This window comes from Molossus molossus, unplaced genomic scaffold (assembly GCF_014108415.1).
Source record: "Molossus molossus isolate mMolMol1 unplaced genomic scaffold, mMolMol1.p scaffold_m16_p_1, whole genome shotgun sequence".
NCBI lineage: Eukaryota > Metazoa > Chordata > Mammalia > Chiroptera > Molossidae > Molossus > Molossus molossus.
Window position 1 is genome coordinate 36,678,942 of NW_023425344.1, and position 21,064 is coordinate 36,700,005.

General features: G+C 46.9%; 1 protein-coding gene across 3 annotated transcripts in view; it reads right to left on the reverse strand.

Annotated features, from left to right (window-relative positions):
- Positions 1–21,064, reverse strand: part of SCFD2 (sec1 family domain containing 2) — a 394,530-nt gene that overhangs the window by 34,049 nt on the left and 339,417 nt on the right. The window contains exons 6-8 of one of the 3 annotated variants that reach the window (XM_036253349.1): positions 14,099–14,244; positions 12,942–13,070; positions 1,754–1,888 (exon numbers count right to left, since the gene is read on the reverse strand). In XM_036253349.1, the coding sequence (XP_036109242.1) occupies positions 1,754–1,888; positions 12,942–13,070; positions 14,099–14,244 (410 nt within the window). Of the gene's footprint in view, positions 1–1,753; positions 1,889–7,827; positions 7,930–12,941; positions 13,071–14,098; positions 14,245–21,064 lie in introns of those variants that run through there. The other 2 variants (XR_004958623.1, XM_036253354.1) reach the window with 2 other exon arrangements.

Genomic DNA, 21,064 nt, shown 5'->3' on the forward strand with positions numbered 1-21,064 from the left:
AACTTGCACTCCTGCCCTGGGCCAGCCGTGACCACAGCGGCCTGACTGGAAAAGGACACGCGGCCTGAGGGCTGTCCTCACACCCTGCTGACCAGGGCCTGAAGGGCCACATGGGTTATTTTAGTCTCTCTTCAGAGTGAAGGCCCAGCTTGTGCTGAAGGAATGGGTGGTCAAGTGGAGGAGGTCAGCTGCCACATATAGCCTGGAAGTTTCTATATGAACCAGCTGTCATGACGGGCTACTGAACAACCCCGGGCTTACACTCAACACAGGAGCCCCGGGACATCTTTGAGAAACTGGTCTGTGCTGTGTTATTTAAAACACACACACACACACACACACACACAAAATATACCAGCCACTCATTGCAAAAGCAGTTGATGATAATTGGGAACAGCAGGGAGGAGACCTGTGCATCCATCCCAGCCGTTAACTGCTTGGTTTAGTCTGACTGTCTGGCTTCTGTCCTCTGGCTTTGGAGTGGACCAGTTTTCCTGGCATATCTATTTGTTGAACTCTGAAAAGCCAGCTCTTCTATGTAGATTAATTCATGATCTCAAAGACGCTTTGAAGCTGGCAAAACATTCTGTTATTTCCAAGAGTTATTACAACTGAAATCCTGGCATAGACTGGGAGGTCAGCCTGTAATCTTTAGATCCTTTTAAATTCAGAAACTTTACAGTGGGCTAAAAATAGATCGCATCTGTGTACTTTTACTCCTTTTGTCCCCACTGCAAAGGCTGTGCAGTGAGTTTGAACTACTCTCGATATTAGCCAGAGAAATGCCAGCACTTGTCAACTGGGAGTCTGTGGGGTCTACACAAAAGTCAGATTTTAAATGCAGATTGGTGCAGCCACTGTGGGTTCCCCCCAAAATGAAAAATGGAACTGCTTTATGACCCAGGATTCCACTTCTGAGAATCTATCCTAAGAAACCAAAACACTAAATTGAAAGAATATATGCTCCCCTGTGTTCATTGTAGCGCTATTTACAATAGCCAAGATTTGGAAGCAGCCCAAGTGCCCTTCCGAAGATGAGTGGATAAAAAAATCTGTGGTACATTTACTCAATGGAATACTACTCGGCTTTAAAAAAAGAAGGAAACCTTACCTTTTGTGACATCATGGCTAGACCTGGAGAATATTATGTTAAGTGAAATAAGCCAGTCAGAGAAAGATAAGTACCATATGATTTCATTTATACGTGGAATCTAATGAACAAAATAAGCTGATAAACAAAATAGAAGCAGACTCATAGATGCAGAGAACAGAGCGACAGCTGTCAGAGGAGAGGGGGGTTGGGGGGCTGGGTGAGAAAGGTGAAGGGACTTTTAAAAATGGGTTTTGGGGTGATGATGATCATATGACTGAGCAGAGTTATTCACTATCCTGCAGAATAAGTTCTAGAATTACTAACAGATGATCACTAATGAAGAACAACAGAATAGTATACGGAGTTATGTTAAATGAAAATGTGGGCCAGGAGGAGAAACCTTTTCAATAGTGTTGTCCTGAAGGACTGTGTCTTTACATATTGATCAGAAAAGATCACAGTGCTGAGATCAAAAGAAGCTGTGTGAGGCCGGTAGGGCAGGCTGCTTTCAACCAAAGGTTAAACGAAGATCACACCTGGTTTCAGCAGAGCCAAAATCCTGGACGGTATCTCGTGTGATACTGTCCAAGGGGTGTCAGCATTTTCATGCCCAGCAAAGATGGCATCACATTCAGGATTACCTCTTCATGGTTACTTTACCTTCATGAACATGCTAAATCCAGTTTTAAGGAGATCGGTGAGGCCTGACGACATGTGTTCAATATCAACAGGGTCTGGCCTTTCGGGATCAAATATTTCCTCCACGACCTGCTTCAACAGTGGCCTGTAGGATGCCTAGAAGGACAAAATATTGTGCTGTGAGCAACAGGGTTTATTTGGTTTTGTCCGGAGAGACGGTGGCTTTAACTGCACCAAATGAAACGAAACAAGTTTATTTTGATACTGAGCAATGGCTATGATTGTGTGTGTGCAAAGACAATTGCAGCAGCACTGGAATTCTGGGTAAGTTCTCACCCAGTACTCTGGCACTAACTGTTGTTTCCCGTACTCCCTTCTGCAAACAAATCTCTCTTACCACAGCATAATCACAGAATGGCTCGTTTTTTGATCAGATCGAAAATGATAATTTTAGGTATGAAGTATACTGGAAAGCAAAGTATCGTTATTTGGTGTAGACAAAAGATGGTCTCCAGTACTGCCTGATTGTAGCTAGCATTATGCTCCTTCTGCTAGGAACTCGAATGTTTTCTTACAATGTTGTGTTGCTATCCAAGCCCAGGCAACCCCTCCTTCCTCTACGGAGCTCGACTCCAAGTAGGACTTGGCCAGGAAAAGAACCCAAGGTTCCAGGAAGGAATCTGACCAAGGTCAGGGCTTAAGAGAGGGCAGGCATGTGGTACTATAAACATTTCAGTAGAATGTAGTTGAACTTCTGATAAATAATGCTAAATGCTTTCCTTTTCTCTGACCTGAGTAACCTATCCACATTTAAGTGACATTGGAGGCGGCTGCCCTAACGGCTGCACTTTCTGAGCATGCTCCCCACCTCTTCCCGTGGTTCTCCTACAACCACGCTCTTCCTCTCTTCTCTTCCCCTCAGTTGACCACCTTCCTCCTGGCCCTGTTGCTGCCTCTGCTGCCCAGCTGTATAGGGCCCCCGAGTTTGAAGAATAAAGGATAAAGGAAGAAGAACTGTCTTCTCTCAACGCACCCTCTAAATCCACCCTATCTCTGTTGTATCCATCACAGGCTCAGAAGAGCCAGGCTGTCACAGGGCAGCGTGAGATGTCTTGAAGCCTTGCTTCGCTCTGCATTGGCCAAGTCCGTGAGCGCCTCTAGCAAGTGTCGAGGACAGTTGGTGTATTGACTTCATCTCTAGCTTCATCTTGCTTTTCTCACTGTCATTTTTTACTCTTATTTTCCCTTCATTCCCATTTTCTTACCTAAAATATCTTAGAAATAAAGCAGGGTGTAAACCATCAAAACCGTAAGCAACCATCTAGCTAGAATGCCACTGGTGCATTTGTCAGGGAAAACAGCAACTGTTCAGTTGAGGGGTGCAGCCTTCTTATGTTTATTAGTCCAATCGACCATTGTATGCCCAGAGAGCTCACAGGTGAGTGCTTCTGAAAGATAAAGCACTGGGCAGGGACACCGATAAGATAGAAACTCTCTCTCTCTCTCACACACACACCCTGAGCCAACCCTCATCATAATAACGCTATATCAAGATAGATTTTAAAATTTTACCACACAGGCAAAAATCTCGAGGTCTGGAAACACACTTCCGGCGAGGCCACGGGGAAGTCGCAGCTCTCACGGATTGCTGATGGGGAGGTAAACTGCACAACCAGTGTGGAGAGCACCTGGGCAATACTATCAAAATTACAAATGCATTTGACTTAGCAATTCCACTTACAGGAATTCACCCTGTAAATATGCATATGTAAATGAGATTCATAAAAGTCTGCTTATTATTAATAGCAAAAGACTGGGAACAACCCGAGTGCCCATGGCCAGGGAGCCGGTTCCTAAATGGACTACACCCATGGGGGAATGCTGCGAGGGTGAAGAGAGAGGGTCAGTGCTGACCTGGCACAGAGCAGGGTGCAGAATAAAGTGTGAGCAAAAAGAGCAAAGTGAGAGACAGTGTGTGATGGGCTGGCACTGTGTACAATGTGTCACGGGCAATATGGCAGTTGGTATTTGTTGGAATATGTAAAAAATAAACTCTGACGGGATATGCAGAGACTACCATGAGCAGCGATCATGGGACAGGGGAACTGGATAAGGAACAGAGGCGGAAGAAAACTTTTCAATGTATTGCTTTTTACGAACAGAGTTAAAACACCACTGCAAACAGCAAGAGGACTTTTTCACTTGTTAAAAATTAATAGATTACGCATGGAAGAGAATAAAGCACACCAAATGTTAATTAGGGCTATCTCTAGGTTCTGGGAGTAGAGTAGAGGACATTATTTTCTTCTTTTTCCAGAATTTCTAAAATAACAGGTATATTTCTGGAATTATAACATAATCCAATAAATACTTTCAATGTTAAAAAGAAAATTAAGGTCATGGAATGACCTCTGAATTCTACAAAGCCTCTTCCCTGAGTAAACTGTCTCTTCCATCATCTCTGCCTTTCTGGACATTTAGTCTCTTAAACTTGAATCTCTTTACTTTTTTTTTTTTTTTTTTATCCTCACCTGAAGACATTTTTTCATTTTTTGTTCAGATAGAGTAAGAGGGAGAGAGAGGAAGAGAGAGAGAGAAACATCGATGTGAAAGGGACACATCAAGTGGTTGTCACCTTCATGACCCAACCAGGGCCGGGGACAAACTGCAACCAAGGTACGCGCCCTTAGCGGGAACTGAACCCAGGTCTCTCTGGACCACAGGCTGATGCTCTAACTGCTGAGCCAAACCGGCCAGGGCTGAATCTCTTTAAATTGCTCCAGAGGAGAGTCTTTTGGCCAATATTCTATTAGCATTATCATAAAAAATTCATTGACTTCTTCCTTAGTAATAGAACCCAGTTTTCGCCAGGGCCATTACTAATTGGCTAAAAGACTTTATTCTCCAGCCTTCCTTGTGGCTGGATGGCCATGTAACTATGTTCTGGGCAATAAGACGTAAATAGAAGGGGAGTGGGATTTTCAGAGGTCTCCTTTTTAAAAGGGGAAGAGCACACTTTTCTCTTCTTCCTCTGTTCCGCTGCCTGGAACATGGCCACGATGGCTGGAGCTCCAGCAGCCATGGGAAAAGTCAGGGCCACTCTTTAGACAAGCTGGAGCAGAGACCTGGAGGGAACCTGGGTCAGTGATGACTGGCAAAGCCACCATAACCATAGCATGCACAGACTAAATCAGGACTTACTTTACATAACAATACAAATCCTGATAAGTTTAAGCCATTATTTTTCAGCTCTCTGTTACTTTGCAACTGAATGAAACTCTGATACAAAGAACCAAGGGAGTATAAAGAAATAAAAGTCCATTTCTTCTTTCCAGGACCTCCAACCTACAAAAAACACAAAAAGTTGTTGCTCCCCACTGGAGGCACCTTCTGCGAGAAGGGGGAGCGAGGATGCTGAAGAGGCTGGGACGCGGGAACAGGGTGGCTCTGGGATCCAGCTAGAACACTGCATGCGGATGGCGCTGCTCTCTGGGCTCCCACTATGCTGAGCAGTCAGGCAGGCGTGAGTAGAGCAAGGACGATGGGCCAGGTATGAAGGTCACCAGGGTGCAAAACTGGGAAAACAGAGCCCTCACTTGCCCCCAGGGTAACCTTCCTCCCTAGCATACCTCTGGTCATGCAGGTCAGATCCTCCCTGATCTTTCCTCTCCTGGCATCCACTAGTCATGTGGGAGATCCCTTAGGGGAGGAACAAGGGGCCAAAGAGTAGCCCTCATGTGACTCCCACATGGGCCTTTGCATGACCACTCCCTTAAGCATTAAGCCCCCAGGATAGTAATGTTCTGACCGGTATCAAATACATCTAGGCCTCGGTTGTGTTTCAGCTCCAGGCCCAGAAAAGCAGCAAAACCAGACAATGGACACCATGGCTGACCTCAGGACCAGCTGCGTTAACTAATGACAACCCCTCCCCCATGCCAACCAATCAGCGGAGACCCCAACCCAGAAAGGACACACCTGGACAGCTGACGAACATTCTATTGAGATCCTGCCCTGGGACCTTCCCTAAAATCCCCGCCCTTAAAGCTCTTAGAACAGGAGGCCCCAGCACACGGTCCCTCTTAGAAACACACCCGCACCTTCCTCATGCCCCTCCCCACCAGGCGCCTTACCTCCACCCTCTCTCTCCTGAGCTCCAAGGGCCCTTCCTTTGCCTCTGTAACTGTTTCTGAGCCCATTTCTCCTACCTTTGTGACTTTCTAAATAAACTTTCTCTTATAGTTTGAGTCTTCGCTCTGAATTCTTTCTTAGCCAGAACTCAAGTAGCGAGGTCCAGTCTGACTCCACCGGTCTAACACCTGGTGCCTTTCTCGCCGCCAACACAGAGGCCTCAGTGCGGACTGGGGAGACGGGGAAAGAAGCGTGGAGAGCTTAGGACCTCACCCTTCCCTTGCTCCACTCTCCGCTAAGCTCTGCAATGAGGCTCTCGGGCGAAAACGCCCTCTGAGCTGGGCTCCCCATGCGGGGCGAGCAGAGATGCGGAATGCTGTCCCCGAACACCTTCACTCTTGGGACTTTGCGATCATTGCATGTTATTGGAGAAGGTTGTAAATCTTTTTCATTTTTTTTTTTTTTATGGTATGGTATTTTTTTATGGTAACATTGATCTAGAATGAGAACAAAACCCACCATTTAAATACAGGAAAGTACAGATAAACACGTGATATATTTGAGAAAAATAACAAATGCTTTTAATAACTGCCTGACATGCCTCTATAATACTTATTCCTTATATTTCTGGGCTGCATCCCCTCCAATTATCTTTTGATACAACAGCAATGTGGAGCAACATTTTCCAGAGAGAGATGCGACAGTTTTCAAGCTGTTGTCTCTCAACTTCACACCTGCCCTTGTGCATTTAGGTCTCTGATGCCGGGCGGAGGCTCTACAAACCTTTGCTGTGCAAGCCGGGTCCCTCGGGCTCCGCAGTAGGGGCAGCAGGGGAGACGGGAAGGCAGGAAGAGCAAGAGGGGCCTGGCTCCTCCCTGTCCACTTGCTGAAACTGCCAGCATCGCCTGCGCTCGCCCCTGTGCGCTTGAAGCTGTCCCTTCTCTGCACTTTTGAGTCATAAGATCCAATACATTACCTTTCTTGCTTAAGCCAGTTTGAGATTTTTTTCCCCTTTTTTCCATTTTTACGTGTACTAAAAGCACACTAAACAACATAGATATTATTTATTTAAAAGGACGCTGACAGGTTTTCCCAGTTACATACTAAGTAGCAAAGACCTCTAAGTTCTTTATCAAAACAACTAAGCACAGAACAACTAAGTAACACTGTGCATTTAATGAGCACGGTTTGGAAAAGACTCGCTCAGGTACAATGCGGTACTTGTTTGGGGACTTCTCAGCAAACACGTGGCTTCGATTTTCTGATTAGGGTTTTAATGACGAGAACCTTTGGCTCCTTCCTCTCAGCCATTTAGCTTGGATTGGTTTGTGCCCCAAATCCTGTCGCAGAAATCTGATGGGAAAAAACTGCTTTGGTAGTGGCTTCTCAAATGAGAAACCTGTGACTGGCATGGAACTTTCTAGTCAACCAGAAGCTCCCCGCTTCTGAGCAAGGACCCCAGGGAAGGCAGTGATGAGGACACGATGTCTTCCCTAGCGCCCAGCTCAAAGTTGTCCTCGCGTGTTGGGAAGGGCCGGAGGGGAGGTTAGCCGGGTGGTTTGCTTCAACATTAAGAGGGTTAACCATAGTAATTTAATTTCCCTAATCAAATGTTCTCTGCCTGTTCACCTTTTTTTCTTTTTAATTTGGTGGGGGGATGAAAGACACAGAAAAATTTATCCTTTTCTCATCTTGCTGGTCATTAACTCCTCACTTACATCACATCCGGTGTGTGTTGGCAGTAGGGGTCTGTGGCCTCACAGGCACTTGGCACAGGCTCCGCTGTGGGGGGGCCCTCCATTCCCTTAGGCTCTGGAGTCCCACACTGAAGCCCCTACCGCTCATCAGCAGACGAGGGAAGAGTATGGGGGGTTTCCAGAGATTTTATGGGCTCTGCCCAAAAGTGATCTATATCACTTCTACCATAATTCATTGGCCAGGATTAGTCACAAACCTACATTTACCTGCAAGGGAATCGAGGAAATGTGGTCCAGCTGAGTCCAGGAGGAAGAAGTGGAGTTTGGGGTTCCTAGAGCTTTGTCTCTGCCTCAGACACACTGTTCAGTCTGGATTGAAACATTCATATAATTATTCCCTTAACAACTGGCAAGTTGCATGTTGTAGGCAAAGTGTTATTAAACCCCCTTTCCCTTCTGTATAAGAATTTGACCTTTGGTTAACTTTTTAGCTCTGTTTCCCTGGAAACCTGATAAGGGAAGAATGTCAAACTCAAGGCAGGCGAGATTGCTTATGATAAAAATGACCCCTACTTGGTAAACTGCATTAGACTGGGAGAACTATAAATACTGGATAGAAAGCCAGATCTTTGGGCTTCTCTGAGTCCGATGCCTCTTTTACAACTGGCATAACTGGGCATGTACCTTGTTGGAATGCTGGAAGCTACGCCTGTGAAGTCATCCCGGAAACTGGCTCCTCCAGGAGATGAGGTTTTTAAGCGAGGGAACTGCCCCGCCCCCACCCCCGCCCCGTGAGTCTAGTTCCTGCACTTCTGAGCTGTCATCTTGGGACCAAACTAACAGTGGTGGTCACAAGGACTCTTCCAGGGAAGAGGGATGCCTGCTGCTCCCCAATGGCAAGCTACGCTCCTGTTCTGGGCGGACTGGTATTCAGTAGGAGCTATGACCACCGAGCCAATGTACCCATCAGGCACACAGCACCTAGGACCCATGAGATTTGTAGAGATCCATGAAAATGTAGTGATTTCTTTTTAAATCAGAAGAAAAAAATTAACTTTTAGGTCGAAGAAAAATTTTTGATATATAATATTTATATACTTGTCTCTACACCAATGCAATTGTATAATAAAATTTTTATATTTTTTATTATTATAGAGGAATAGGGCCACAAGGCAAAACTGCTCAGGGCCATGAAAAAACCACAATGTGACCCTGGGTGACCGTGTCTTGAGGCTGCCTGAAGGTTTGTTAGAGCCCAAAGAGACCGCCCAATGGGTATTACCTGTGAAATCGTTAGTTTCAAAAACTGATCTTACACCAGAAACTCTTTTTTTTTTTTTTCTTCTTGAAATGGCCAGTATCTCTTTCAGAACAAATTGGGCTTTTAAAATGTCATTTTTAATTAGAATACAAAAATAAAATATGTATGCCTATGTTCCTGGTTATTGTTTTGTGGTGGAGATAATGTGTGAGTAGGTCTAGAAGACTCTTTAATGACCCTGATTCTGGCTCTTGAAGAAAAGTATTGAGGATAAGCAGCAGTTTCTGCCAGGACACAGGTTAGAGACAACTTTTAGAAACTAGTTTAACTCCAGTATCGTCTCGACTTTGGTGCGCTCTGAGGATGGCCCAGGATCTCAGTTTCCAGAGAACCTGAGTTGTTGCGCAAGCGTGTCCTGTCCACCAGGGCTGCCGACCTGGGCTCTGCTGGTTGGTGTTGCTGCAGCGAGGGATTCTCAGTCCTGCTCCTCAGGAAGCTTCTCCCTTTTCTGCAAAACTTTCTCTAAACAACCAACCTCTCAGGAAAACTAGACTTGTAGAAAGGAAATTTATTTTATCTCAATCCAAACCTACAGAAAAACATCTGTTCAAAACTGCTCATGGCTTTGACTATTTCATGGTTTATTTACTTTTACTTTTTCCTCTACTAAGACATATTTTTCTCCTTTCATCTTCTTGAAGGAAATGGTTTGCTCTGCAGATTAAAAAAGTGGTTCATTTGTCTATCTATTCATGCATCTATCCATCCATCCATCTGTCCGTCTGTCCTTCCATCCATCCATCCTTCAAAGTAGAAGCAGAGTACTTCTGCTGTTTAAGTGTTGTCCCTTCAACTTCAATATGAGGAAACCAAAGCCCAAAGCTATTAACTAATTTGCATGCGTTCACACAGGCATTTAGAAGCAAGGGCCAGTTTCCTCGACCCCAGGTTAGTCCTGTCTTGTGCTGATTCTTTTAAAAAGAACACCAGCAGGTCTGGAGTTAGGTAGATAGAAGCCAGGAGGAAAAACAGTTTAGCACTTGGAAAAGAACAGCTGGTGGCCAGGGCTGGGGACTGTTGACGGAGACTGGGCCTGCGGACTGTTCAGAGAGCCACATTTCGCCAGGCACGAGATGAGTCAAGCCTCCTTGGGCACCGCTGGCTCTGTGCCTTGTCCAACATGGAGAGGCACAAGACAGAGTACAGATCTGCGGGAAGTTTTCTCCAGTGAGGCACAGTGCTTTGAGACCTCTGCCAAAGCAAGTCATGCCAGAGCCGTACAGAATTTCTTTCTGAAAGGGCTCAAAGATCCTGGCCCCAAGACACCCGCCCAGTGTCCTGCAGCCGCTGCCGCCGAGGACATCGAACACCGTGGCGTTAGGGAAGGAGGTGAGACCTCCCACTGAACTGGAACAGTTGCGCAAGAAACGAAAGGGTAAGAAGACCTGCTGCACGAGCAAAACCGGGGCTTAGGTTTCTAGTCAACAGAGTCTCCGAACAAACACAACCTTTCCTGTTAGCACGGCAGCTAACAGGACAGTCAGCCCGAGGAAGGAAAAGACGGAAGGCTACAAATGAGGACAGAGAAAGCCTATTCTGTCCTTTGCTGTAATTAAGCCCGTTGCTGCAAGTGCTTACCAAGTGTGGTGTGTCAGCTCCTGACCTGAGAGCGTTGTAGGTATGAACTCACCTAATCCTTAGAGCATCTGTAGAGGGAGCTACGGTTATTAGCTCCTCTGACAGAGGGGGAACTGGGCACCGAGAGGTGAAGGAAACTGCTTAAGGTAGAGGTAGTAGGAGTCGGAGACGGGCTATGAACCTAAGAGCTCAGGGTCTGAAGACTGTCCTGTTAAACTCTGTGCTAACCTCCCTCTCACTAAAAATTAAGAACGTAAGAAATACTGTTCTGGATGAGACTCACAGTCCGGGGTGCACTCGCCCACCCGTCCGTCCACCCTGGGAGCACGCAGGGAGTGAGGCTCTGCAGATAGCATGGTGAGCAAACGCCGAGGCTGCCTCCAGCTTTGGTGTGTGCTCCTCCAGCCACGAGCTTCTGTGGCAGCCCTGGTCCCCTCACCCACTGGAGGGCCAGCTCTGTGCTCCTGTCTGGACTTATTTCTAGGAGCCAGTCTAGATGCCACTCCTCCAGCGCTTCAGAGATTTTATATATCCTTAATTCTTTGTATGAAACCATGGTCTCCTTGAAATGCTTTCTGCATCTGAGCTGTGCTGACAAAGCTTCCTAATGGGCTAAAGGACAAAGGTAAACACAAGGTGCCTGCAGCGCAGACGAAGGACACAGTGGCTCGGGGAGCAGCGTGCACACCGGGGCAGGCGAGGCGCTCGGCCGGAGACCGGCGGGTAGGCTGAGATCCAGGCACAGAGCCCGGATCTGCAGCACTGCTCAGGGCTGGAGCAGGAACCCAGGGCCACGCCAGGCCTAGTGCTCGCCCGGTGCTCTGGGGATGCCAGGACACCTCAGGAAGCTTCGGCGTGGAAATCGCAGAGAGCTGAACAGAAAGCGCACATTTTCCCTGGAGCCGCAGGACTGAGGACCAGATTGGAAGGAGAAACAGACAGAAAGTTGCCCAGCAAAGACCTGTCTTCAAAACTAGACACAACTGGACTCTGATTCTGGTCTGGACATTTGTCCTTTTCTAATTACACACACTTTGGGTCCCATCAAACCCTCCAACACGTGATGAAGATACATGCAATGCATCCAAGAGGAACTCCACAAACACTAAGTGTCTACCACTCCAGGACCCGAGGGTATGGCAGCGAGCAAACCAGCTCAAACCCGTCACGACAGGGCTTACATCTGTGCTTCAAAACTTCTTTAAATTTGAAAAATATGGAAAAACCAAAACAGGTAACATTTACCCAAAAGTCCATCAAAACCTTTCCCTCTGTACATGTAAGTATAGCGCAAGAAGCCAGAGGTCCTCCCTGTCCATCCGTCCCTTCCCGTCCCTCACAAAGGAACCATTATACAATTTTTCAAAAAACGTAAAGACTGATTAAATATATACATCCATATATTTTTTATCATCATCATTATTATTTTTTTTTTACCCTCACCCGAGGACATTTTTCCATTTTTTGTTCAGGTAGAGTGGGAGGGAGAGAGAGGAACAGAGAGAGAGAGAGAGAGAAACATCGACGTGAAAGGGACACATCGAGTGGCTGCCACCCGCACAACCCAACCAGGGCCGGGGACAAACTGCAACCGAGGTACGCGTCCTTAGCGGGAACCGAACCCGGGTCTCTCAGGACCGCAGGCCGACGCTCTAACCACTGAGCCAAACCGGCCAGGGCATCATCATTATTTTTTTTATCAAAATAGAACAATGCTTTATTGAATGATCTACAACGTGTATTTATTGCAACTACTAGATCATGCGCCTCTGTTGTAGTGAGAGTTCCTGAGAAGCAGAGCCTGAGACAGGGCCAAATACAGTCTCTGCTCAGAACACGTAGATCTAACCTGTTTTAATGGCTGCATAGTATTTCACTGTGTCTATGTGAGATACACACATACACTGCCCCCTCCCTTTGGTCCCCACGCCCCGCTCGCTGACAGTCAGGGTGTATGAAGGAAGGGAACGGCTCCTTTCCCGAAGGCCACGACTACAGGGCAGGGTTCTGAGGGCTGGAGAGAGGACAGTGTTGGCAGCCAGGAGACCCAGTCCAGGAAACTTATCATTGTCCTTACCGAGTCCCTGATGTACAGCTAATGCATATTTATGTGATATTGGCCAAGTCAATCACCACGATGATCGTAACAATGAAAAGGCCTCATTAATTTAGTGGGCTGCTGTCCCTTTACCAACTGTAGCAGCTGTTTACACCTCGACATGCTTTGGTCTAAATCTCATCATACATCACCAGTTCTATCATGTCCGTAGAACTAATCTCCACCACAGTATTTAAGATTGCTATTTTTTAATGGCAAAACTATGTATAATTCATAATCTGAGTGACTGTATCTGTATTTTGGGGTAGAGGTGTTTTAGATCACCGAATAAAGGATGGGAATTTGTGTTTCTAAGCTCAGTGCCAGTTTCTGGGTCTTGCACATCTTGGTGAATGATCTCAGATGCCCATCAGCACCACCAACCTCTATTTCTGTAGCCTCCATGAGAACCACGGTTACAGTAGGTGAGGAGATTTTGCATTGGCAGCCAAGTCCTGGCATCTGGCCTTCATCACGGTGTGCCTGTGGCAAGTCACTTGGCCTTCCTAGATCCTGGGATAACGATAGCCTCTGGCTCAGTCGTCAGGAGAACGGAAGGACACACCGCATGCAGGAGTGCTCTTTAAGCAGCCGCTACCCAATGAATCCAGGAGAGAAGAGTCTGGGTTTTGCTAGGCTTAGAGCGTAACCTTTGCTCTTGTGTACAAGCTTGCCTTAAAAGGTCAGCATCCTGGTGAATCCCTTAGTACGTCACAGTCACTAACAAAGCATTCAACTCTCCAAGCCTTAGCCAATAGAATGGATTTTAGTGGAGATTTCTCGGGGAGATAGAGAAGGTTCTTTCACATACCACACAGCAAAACTTAATCATCTGTGTTCCGTCCAAAACAGCTTTCTTCCTTGAAAGCTCATTTTGGCCACCAAGAACCTGAGTTCTGTCTCCTTCCTCATCCCACAGAGACTGCCCAGTCCTGACGGCTCCAGTCTTTCTTCTCTCCTTACGCTTGCTTCCCTTGCGGGTCTTCCTCCTTGCTGAGTTTGTTACAGAGCTAATACTCCTTTATTCCTGGATTCTCTACCATCTTCCTACTCTCTAGTCAAACACCCCACCCCCACTTAGAGAGCAGTGGGGAAATTTTAAATAACAAATGCTTTTGCTATCACAAACTTTTTTTTTCTTTGCCATAATACTACTGGCTAATTTTATTATTTTAATTGTGCAAAATGCTTATGGACCGCTTAGATCCAGAAACTTGGGGCTCACCTAAGGCCAGCCCCTATTCTGGCTTCCGCGGTAACTGGGCCAAAGGAGGGAAGGACTTGCCTAAGGTTATAGACGAAGTGACAGAGCCACAGCTATAAGGTGGCGACCGTCCCAACCCAGTGCTCATCTCACTACATCAAGCCTGCTGTAGAGTAAATCGAAACCCTTGTAGATTTAGGGGAACCCAGAACTCTGAACTGGAAAGGGACTTGGAATCCCTCATTTTAGAGAGGTGAAACGGATTATTTTCTTGGAGTCTCTGAATCCTACAGATGCAACCCAGATTACATGGTTACTTTACAATGCAGGTACTTGCCTGGTGGGTATGGTTTCCAGGAACATACACAGACTTGAACTGTTTCATGAGACTCCGAGCTCCCGCTATATCCCGAAGCGAAGTGAAGAGTTCATCCACGGCAATTTTGGATCGGTGAAATGTCAGGTTAATTGAAGAGTCACAGCCTGAAACAACGCAGAGGTATTTTCTTGGGTGAGCAAATCTTTCAGTTTCAATCATGACAGCTTGAGCTCTATGTAACACAGTTGGATTTTTTTTAACCCCATTTCCCCCTGGCGGTTCATTAAATGGGCTGCTTCAATCCTCCATGAGCAATGAAACATGCCGAGTACAAGTGCCTTGGACGGAAGCAGAACTCGGAGTCGCCTGGGTCACAGCCACCGGGTGCCCTCCCCAGGCTGCAGAAGTTTCACAGAGAGAAGCTCCCCAGGACCTACTGTCCTCAGAAGACAGCTTTGGGCACCTGGGAGGAGAACAGGAAAACACAGGCGCTGTGGTGAAGCCCTCTCGCTTGAATGCAGCAGCAGCAAGATGAGAAAGATGACAGAGTTCCCCATCACTGCTGGGACGGCGCCTTTCTCACGTGCTCACAACACATGGTGTCTTTCCAAAGGCCGCCATTCAAAGTCACCAGAGCACAAAGGGGGCCTAAGAAGGCTGTTCTCGGTGATAATTCTATTTATTTTATTTTATTTTTACCCTCACCTGAGGACGTTTTTGCATTTATCTTCAGATAGAGCAGGAGGGAGAGGGGGAAGAGAGAGAGAGAAGAGAGAGAGACATCGATATGAGAGACATCTACTGGTTGCCTCCCGCGTGACCTCAACTGGGGCTGGGGACAAACTGCAACCAAGGTACGTGCCCTTCATGGGACCCGAACCGGGGCTTCTCTGGTTCGTGGGCCGACGCTCTAACCACTGAGAAACCCGGCCAGGGCATGATTCTTTCTTTTAGAAGCTTATAAAGATTAATGCATTTTCTATCTCGTTAGAAGCTCATTCAGAAGAGAAATTATTGTAGGTAAGTCAGAAGTTAAAAAAAAGTAGAGAAAGACTCGAGATGGGCATTTTTGACTCTCTTCAATGAGGCATTAACTCATCACTCCCCACATTACCCCTGTGAGATGGGAGCTATGATTCCCCAGTTTCAGGGTGAGGGTTCAGTGACAGGCCTGTCAGCTGGCACTGTCCGTGCTGGGCCCGCGTCTGCCCGTCACTCTGGACGTGCCCTGTGGGTTAGGGGAACAGTTCCTGTGCACTCTGACTGCTTCTTCTCTAAGTACCTGAGGTCTCTCTCTCTCTCTCTCCACTTCTCTCTCTTCGTCTTTGTGTCTCTCTTCCTGTCTGAGAGCTTTCTCCGGGTGTGGGAGCAGGCTCGGCCTCTCTGCAGAGCAGGCTGGGGCATCAGCACTCATAGAAACAACCAGCTTTTGCCCTGGCTGGTTTGCTTAGTGGTTAGAGCGACGGCCTGCAGTCCAGAGAGACCCGGGTTCGGTTCCCGCTAAGGGCACGTACCTCGGTTGCAGGTTGTTGTTTGCCCTGGTTGGTTGTGCGGGTGGCAATCACTCGATGTGTCCCTTTCACGTCGATGTTTCTCTCTCTCTCTTTCCCTCCCACTCTATCTGAACAAAAAATGGAAAAATGTCTTCGGGTGAGAATAAAAAAAAAAATAGAGAAACAACCAGTCTTCTCTTCCCTCGGGAGAACGACTCTGAATGATGGTCTTCACAGCTGCGGGGGGGGGGGGGGGGGGGGGCGAGGCGGGGGAGGAGCTGGACGAAGCTCCAGTTGCCCACAACTGTAACTCCCTCACTGAGGCCCCTCTTTGGCTGTCCTTCCTTCCCTGTCTCACTTCCCTACTTCCTGACACTTCCTGGGATAGCTTTCCAAACAGCACTTGTACCCAAACCCTTGTCCCAGGACACTGGAGTCCCCCTGCCATCTCAACACCAGCGGCGGGGTCCAGAGCCTCTAGTCTCTTTGGAACAGTTTCATTGAGACACAATTCACATACAGTACAAACAACCTGTGTGAAGTTTACAACTCAATACCTATTAGCATGTTCACGTAGTTGTCTCGTACAGTCATCACCACCCCTGTCAAGGTCAGAACATTTTTATCACCCCGGTTCAAAACTTCTACCTGTTAACTGTCACTCCCCATTTCCCTGTACCCCCAGTCCCTGCTTTCTCTCCCCAAGGAGTTACCTATTTCGGACATTTCATATACATGGAATCACAGAATACGTGATCTTGTGTGACTGGCTTCTTTCACCTAGGATAGTGTTTTCAGAGTTCCAAGTTGTGGCATTTATTGGTACTTCATTTTTTCCCCCCTTTATTGATTTTTAGAGACAGAGGAAGGGAGAGGGGGAGAGAGAGAGAAACATCGATGAGAGAGAACATGGATTGACCGCCTCCTGCATGCTCCCCACTGAGGGTCGGGCCCACACCATGTGCCCTGACCAGGGATCAAACCAGCGACCTCTTGGTGCATGGGCTGACGTTCAACTACTGAGCCACACCAGCCGGATGGTAGCTCATTGTTTTTTATTGCTGACTAATATTCACTGTATGGATATACCACATTTTATATATCCATTCATCAGCTGATGGACTTTTGGGTTGTTTCCACATTTTGGCTATTATGAATATGTTAATTTTACAAGTACAAGTTTTTTGTGTGGACATACATTTCAATTCTGTTGAGTGTATATCTTAGCAGCAGAATTGCCGAGTCTTATAGAAACTCTGTGTTTAACCTTCGGAGGAGCTGCCAGGCTGGTTTTCAGAGGGTCTGTGCCATTTTATATTCTCCCAGCAGGTAAGAGAGTTCTGATTTCTGCACACACTCACTAAAGCTTATTATCTAGCTCCAGGATTTTATTATTTATATTATCTAGCTTCAAGCGGGTGTGAACTGAGGAGATACTTGTTGATTCTGATAAAAAGAGAAATCGTTTTTAGGGAGTAGAGCTAGATCCAAACAAGTGTAAACTGAAAACACTCAGTTGTAAAGTACACAGGAGCATCAGGGACTCAACAGCAGCAGACAGGGAGGTGGATGTGGTAGCTCAGCCCCTTCTCTTAATTACTGTGGAAACTGTATCTAATAACTCTCACAGGGTGGGCATCATTCCGAACTGTTTTTACTCACAGCACTTCTGATACCAAATGTTATGTTTCCCCCACACCAGCTGATTCTCCAACTCTCCAGACACCGGCTGGATGGCCTGCAATTCAGTTCCACCCTGACCCTGACTGTGCAGACTCCACCGTTTGAGGTCACAGTCCCACAGGACGCCCCACCTGCAGACGCCGGGTCCACGTCCCAGGGGCCACCTGCACTCTGACCCATGAGCTATCAACTGAGGGTTCCATGTCCCCTTCCCCAGGCTCAAGCGCACAGAACTAGGAAAGCACGTTCCTTACTACTGTGGGTTTATTACAATGGTTACAGCTCAGGAACAGCCACACGAAAGAGATGCACAGGACAGACGGGGGAGGCAGCGAGGATCTTCCCTGCCCTTGGCTGCTCCAACCCCCAGCCCCGCAGTGTGTTACCGACACAGAGCTCTTCGAACCCTGTTGTGCAGAGGTTATTATGGAGGTTTCATTGCACAGGCATGATTGTCAAACCACTGGCCGTTGGTGAGTAGCTCAACCTGTAGGCCTTCTCCTCTCCCTGGGGGCTGGGGGATGGGGCTGAAAGTTCCAACTTTCTCAACATGCCTTGGTTTTCCTGGTGACCAGACGGCCCCTATCCTGACACTATCTAGTGTCCCCAGTCATCAGTTACATGACACTCTCATCGTTCCGGAGATCCCAAAGGTTTTAAGAGCTGTGTGGTAGAAACTGGGACAAAGACCAATAGATATATTTCTTACTGTATCATAAAAATCCTCTGAGCAATCTTTTCTTCCTGGTTTCCAGAAATGTCCAACTTATCACCATTAAAAACACCAAAGTGTGGTCGAGCCCAGTGAGAGGAAGCCTCCGTGTTCACTGAACTACAGTGGGGGGGTGGGGAGTCAATGGAGGGAACCCAAGAAGTTCATGGGAACTCCCCAGAATTCTATGCCACGCTTTGTCAAAGGAAAAAATAAGGGTCATTTCTCAGGAGCATGTCCAAAACTTCCTCCTGGTTCTTAAGGAGGGTCACAAGCAGGAAACATGAGGTCCTCAGGTACAGCATCTGTTATATCACACTACGCTTGCCCTTGGCAGTGGAGCTCCAGGTGAGAGTCATCAGCTTGTGTTTCAGTCAACAATCATCCAGAAGCAACCCGCAAAGGTTATAGCTTCTCCCTCTTTCATGCAGCTTCTTCCCTTAAACCCTCAGGCTAAGCCATTAACATATGGGAAATTATATCAATTATGTCTCAGTGTTGTATACCATGCACTACTCTTTCAAATAAAAGATGGTATAAAAACATTACGAGTTCTAATACCATGCATAGTGTTTTCATTCCTCTAAAACACAATTCAACCAATAGGCTATTTTCAAAAAAATGAAAGTGATTAATTTTCTAAAAAACAGAAATATTAATTCAGTTTTTTATATGGCCTATTTCAATTTTTGGAAAGGAATGTGATGTTCATCCACTAGGCTGAATGGAATAGAATCATCTACTGAATTGTAATACTGAAAATCATTGATTACACATGGAAATTGTGGTCTGGTATCCTTAAAGCAAGTGTTCTACAGTGTACATGTTTCTGGGACATCAGGCCACGTTGACCAGTCTCTGAGCATTTCTCATTATTATCTCAATCTTCACCCAAAGCAGGATTTAGGTTCATTTACCAATCCCTATAATGAACGTTTTACACACACACACACACACACACACGCACGCGCGCACACACACACTTTAGAAATGTGGATCAGAGAGGACAAATTACTTGATCACACCACTATCCCTAGCAAAGTCAGGGTTCAAATGCCTCTTTGATCACAGATGCCAGCTCCTCCATGTACACTGCCTCCCAAATTTAGAGTCTCCTCTGTGAATGCAGCTCATTCCAAATTCATGCTGATTGATAGCTGGGAGGAGCTGTGGGCGGAAATGCTATGGAGCGGGATGAAGTCTTTTCTGTGAAAAGAGCGATAGCTAGAATCACTGAACACTCCCTTATGTTAGGCACTATTCTAAGTTTATACATATTAGCTCACTTAATATCCACAGAAACCCAGCAAGGTATCATTCCCATTTTGTAGATGGAGAAACTGAGCCACAGAGAAGTTAAATAACACAATGGCTTTCTTTCATAGGTGCTAAGACCACATATATAAAATGTCAGTAAAACATTTACTTCACTCTAAATATTGAAGAAATGCTTTTAAAATGGAGAGCTGCCTTGCTTTGTGGGAAGACCTGGGCCTGTCCCCCAGACACCCACAGTGTGGTTGGCAGCTACACCCCAGGCTCGTCTTTTGTGGCCACACAAGGTGTGAGGTCTCCCAGGCCCAGCTACACACTCTCCTTTGGAACTCTATTCCCAAAGGCACTGTATTCAGTTTCTTCTAATAAGCCCCTGACAGCCTGTTCCATTAAACCAGCTTAGGAGATAACAGTGTTTTGTAAGGGAACTCTAAGTGTACAATTCCAGTAAATTCTCATTTAATCCACTTGGTTAAATAGATAATAAAGCAGAAGCGGACCCTGCACTTCAGCCAGGCACAGTGCTCCAGTGCCTACTCCTTGATAAGGGAGGCCTCCGATCCCTGGGGTCCCCCTGTGCGCTCCGAAAATAGGGGATGACTCATGCCCCTGCAATTTCTTTCTCTGCAGGGCTTGGGGATCTCTTGGGCAGGGGTCCAGTTACTCCTCAGAGCAACAAAATAGGGCCCCTGGGTCGGTGCCGACCCTCTCTCCGTCCCCTCTCACCCGTCTCCTCTTACTGAAGTCCCTGTACGTCAGCAGACCGAGAACAGTGGTTTCCATGGTTTTGTGCACGGCAGGGACCCACACTTGCAGCAACAATGAAGCGAAAATGGAGAGAAAGCTGAAGAGCTAAATGATCCTCCTGGGATGGCTGAAATAAAGCTGGGCTTCTTACTCCAGTCTGGTTCCACAAGTTTGGTTTTATTCCTTAGGTATTTAGGAAAGAAAGCATCTCATATCAGGGGGCTGCTGTGCCCAAGCCCTTCATCCAGACTGGAGCTAAAGTAGCCCTTGTCTAAGGCCTTCCAACACACACGCACACTCATGCACACACACACACACTCACACACACTCATGCTCACACATACACTCACGTACACACACGCACGCGCACTCTTATGTGCACGCACACACACGTGTGCACACACACACTCACATACACACACAAGCAGGTCAGACGTAAAGCATGTCACTTCTGAGGGACATGGCTAAAACAGGATTTGAAAGGTGTCCCTATTTAGTGATAGTATCCTTCTCACAGTTCTCAAGGTCCCTCCTCTCTGACTGACAAGAACTAGGATCAAACGTGATTTGAGCCTGGTCAAGAGGACCTTTTTTCTTCTGGACCAAGTCATGCAAGGCTGGCCTCCTCACCCCTGGATGGCTCAGAGGCTGAAAGCAACGGGCCCACTTTCTGGCCTGCGTCTTGCCCTCCTGCCTCTCGGCAGACCCCTGGTGGCAGGGGCCCCATCTCCATGGGCTCCTGGGGCAGTGAGAGAAAAGGTCAGCTGGGGAGTGTGACAGCCAGAAGGACAGAGCACCGGGGGGTCACGACCTCCCTCATCCATCCAGCTGTCTGACATCGCTTTTCTCTCTTTTCGAACCATTGTTTTAAAGACGGAGTCTTTTCTCATGGCTCTCAATAAATGTTCGGTAAATAACAACAAAACCAAACAAAATAAGAAACCAGATAGACCTCAGCAAGCGCCATCACAGCTGAGATTTCTAGGGAGGTCGACTGTCTTAAACCACTCGTGAGTGGCAGTGCGTAAGTCCAACTATGACAGGAGGCCTCTTTTTCAAACACGCTTCGGACCA